Source organism: Schistosoma mansoni, assembly GCF_000237925.1.
Source record: "Schistosoma mansoni, WGS project CABG00000000 data, chromosome 1 unplaced supercontig 0076, strain Puerto Rico, whole genome shotgun sequence".
Taxonomy (NCBI): domain Eukaryota; kingdom Metazoa; phylum Platyhelminthes; class Trematoda; order Strigeidida; family Schistosomatidae; genus Schistosoma; species Schistosoma mansoni.
Window position 1 is genome coordinate 724,707 of NW_017385990.1, and position 2,004 is coordinate 726,710.

The 2,004-nt window shown below is 36.7% G+C and overlaps 1 protein-coding gene across 1 annotated transcript in view; it reads right to left on the bottom strand.

Annotated features, from left to right (window-relative positions):
- Positions 1-780: 780 nt before the first annotated feature.
- Smp_099310 (protein transport protein Sec23, putative) overlaps positions 781-2,004 on the bottom strand; it is a gene marked incomplete at its 3' end in the record, with an annotated part of 34,253 nt that continues 33,029 nt past the window's right edge. The window contains exon 12 of the mRNA XM_018791770.1: positions 781-870. Coding sequence (XP_018645091.1) covers positions 781-870 — 90 coding nt within the window. The remainder of the gene's footprint in view (positions 871-2,004) is intronic.

The window sequence follows — 2,004 nt, forward strand, 5'->3', positions numbered from 1 at the left end:
TAGAGGGCCACACCCGGAGCCTGCGACCTAAAGGTCTGATCAACAAGGTAATGGAGCATCGTGAGGAGATGCAGTCCCATGGTAGCCGGTGATCAACGATTGATTCATACACCATTTGTTCCTTCAGGATACTGGAGCCCATGTTCACCATTGGTTTGGAATCAGAGTTTTCCAACTCTCCTAGGTGGACGCACCGTGTCCACCAACCCGGGTAAAGCGTTGGACATTCGTTTTTCGTCCTCTCAATTTCATGAACAACATCCCCGCCACGAGAAGGCAGTGAGAACACTATGAATTGTTTGGACGGACAACACAATTGATTTGTAAAAGCATTTTATTTCAAACAAACATCCCGTATTTGTTGGGGGGGGAGAGGAAGAAAACTATTTATAATGCCAAAGATTTCTATAAATGGGAATACAATTTACTGAATAAAAAACAACTCATTTACAAGCTGAGTAAACGAACAGATACACAAACATGTGCGTTCATTAGAGACGCTGGGGAGCGAGGAGACAAAACAATTTTTCCATTGAAATCAAGAACAAATAAAAGTAGAAATTATTACACGAAAAAAATTACAACCAAATTAGCGGGGAAAAAGTAAAAATGAATAAAAGGTGGGAAACAGTATTTGTAGATAATTATATGTGTAGAAAGCAATTACTTATTATATACGATGAGTAGTAGATGCTAGTGAATTTTGGTTATTGTCGTCGGCGTCCACATCAATATCATCATAAAGATGTTGTGGCGCTAGACTGCTCATTTCGTCACAATCTATGCAGAACTAGAGACAGCTAATTTCTTTAAATGTTCCATAAATCCTTGAAGTGGTACATCATCCGTTAGTACTGCACTACCGGAATCCTAAAATCACAATTTTTATATAAGAAAACAGTTATGAATGACTTGTAAATACGAAGTTGAAGAAATAGTAGTAAGTAGATTTATTATAGCAAAATGTAAGATAGCGAAAATACGATTTCAGCCCATCGATACACTGCTTTTAGTAACAGGAGGTTGAGGGGATTGCTGATTTCTGTAGTTTTGCATTATATACTGACCTGAATCGGGTGATCATTGAAAACTAGGAAGTACTGCGTAGCTGTTAAGTCCTAACATGGGATTTTTCAGCAGTTCGTACCTACAACCCCACCAGGGGTCGAATCTAGGACCTTCAGGTCTAAGCAAAGAACGCCTAACTTTCAGATTCCGATGGTTTATATATACTTAAGCTGATTCGCACCACTCCTCGACCATTATGATATAAAACCACTTCACAGTATTATTTCTCCTCTGATGCGTTTCATCATGTTCATTTTCCTTTTTAATGGTTTGGTAAACTGAAACGGGGTACGTTTGTGTTAGACTCAAACATTTTTTTCCCGATGTTAAAAGTTAATGACAAAAAGATAACCCTAATTTAATAAATGTGACTGAAAGTTACATGTTTGTCTTCTCTAAATTTTATTAGATAAAGATCTTTATAAACAGATAGATAAATAAGCAAAGATGAGATGTCCTGGGCCTTCCTTTCCAATTCGATCCAAGTGTTGTTCATTCTTCTCATGTCTGTCTTCATTTCCCGGCCTAATGTGTTCTTTGGCCTTCAAGATTCCATGAGACGGTTTGTCTTATGACGCAGTTGAGTGATTTCATCAATGTGTGTCCTATCCACTTCCAGCGCTTCTAAGTGATAAGTCATTTTTACTTTTATAAAAATTGAATAAAATAGATCTTAATCTAAATATCTATAGTATCCAATGTTTCTAATCAAGTTTACGTTAATGTTTATTTAAATAAGGAGAAAAAAAGTTTGGTGAACCAGTGGAAGACGATTAATCTTTCTGGCAAGATAATAATTTATAGATGAACCAATGAGATATAAGATAACAGGTCTCGGATTTTGGCGCTAAATTCATTCATCTATTTAGTCAAATAGTGTTTTGGCATTCTAGTTGATGTCAGTTCGTGATGAGAGCCTTAAATCTAATTCCTCAC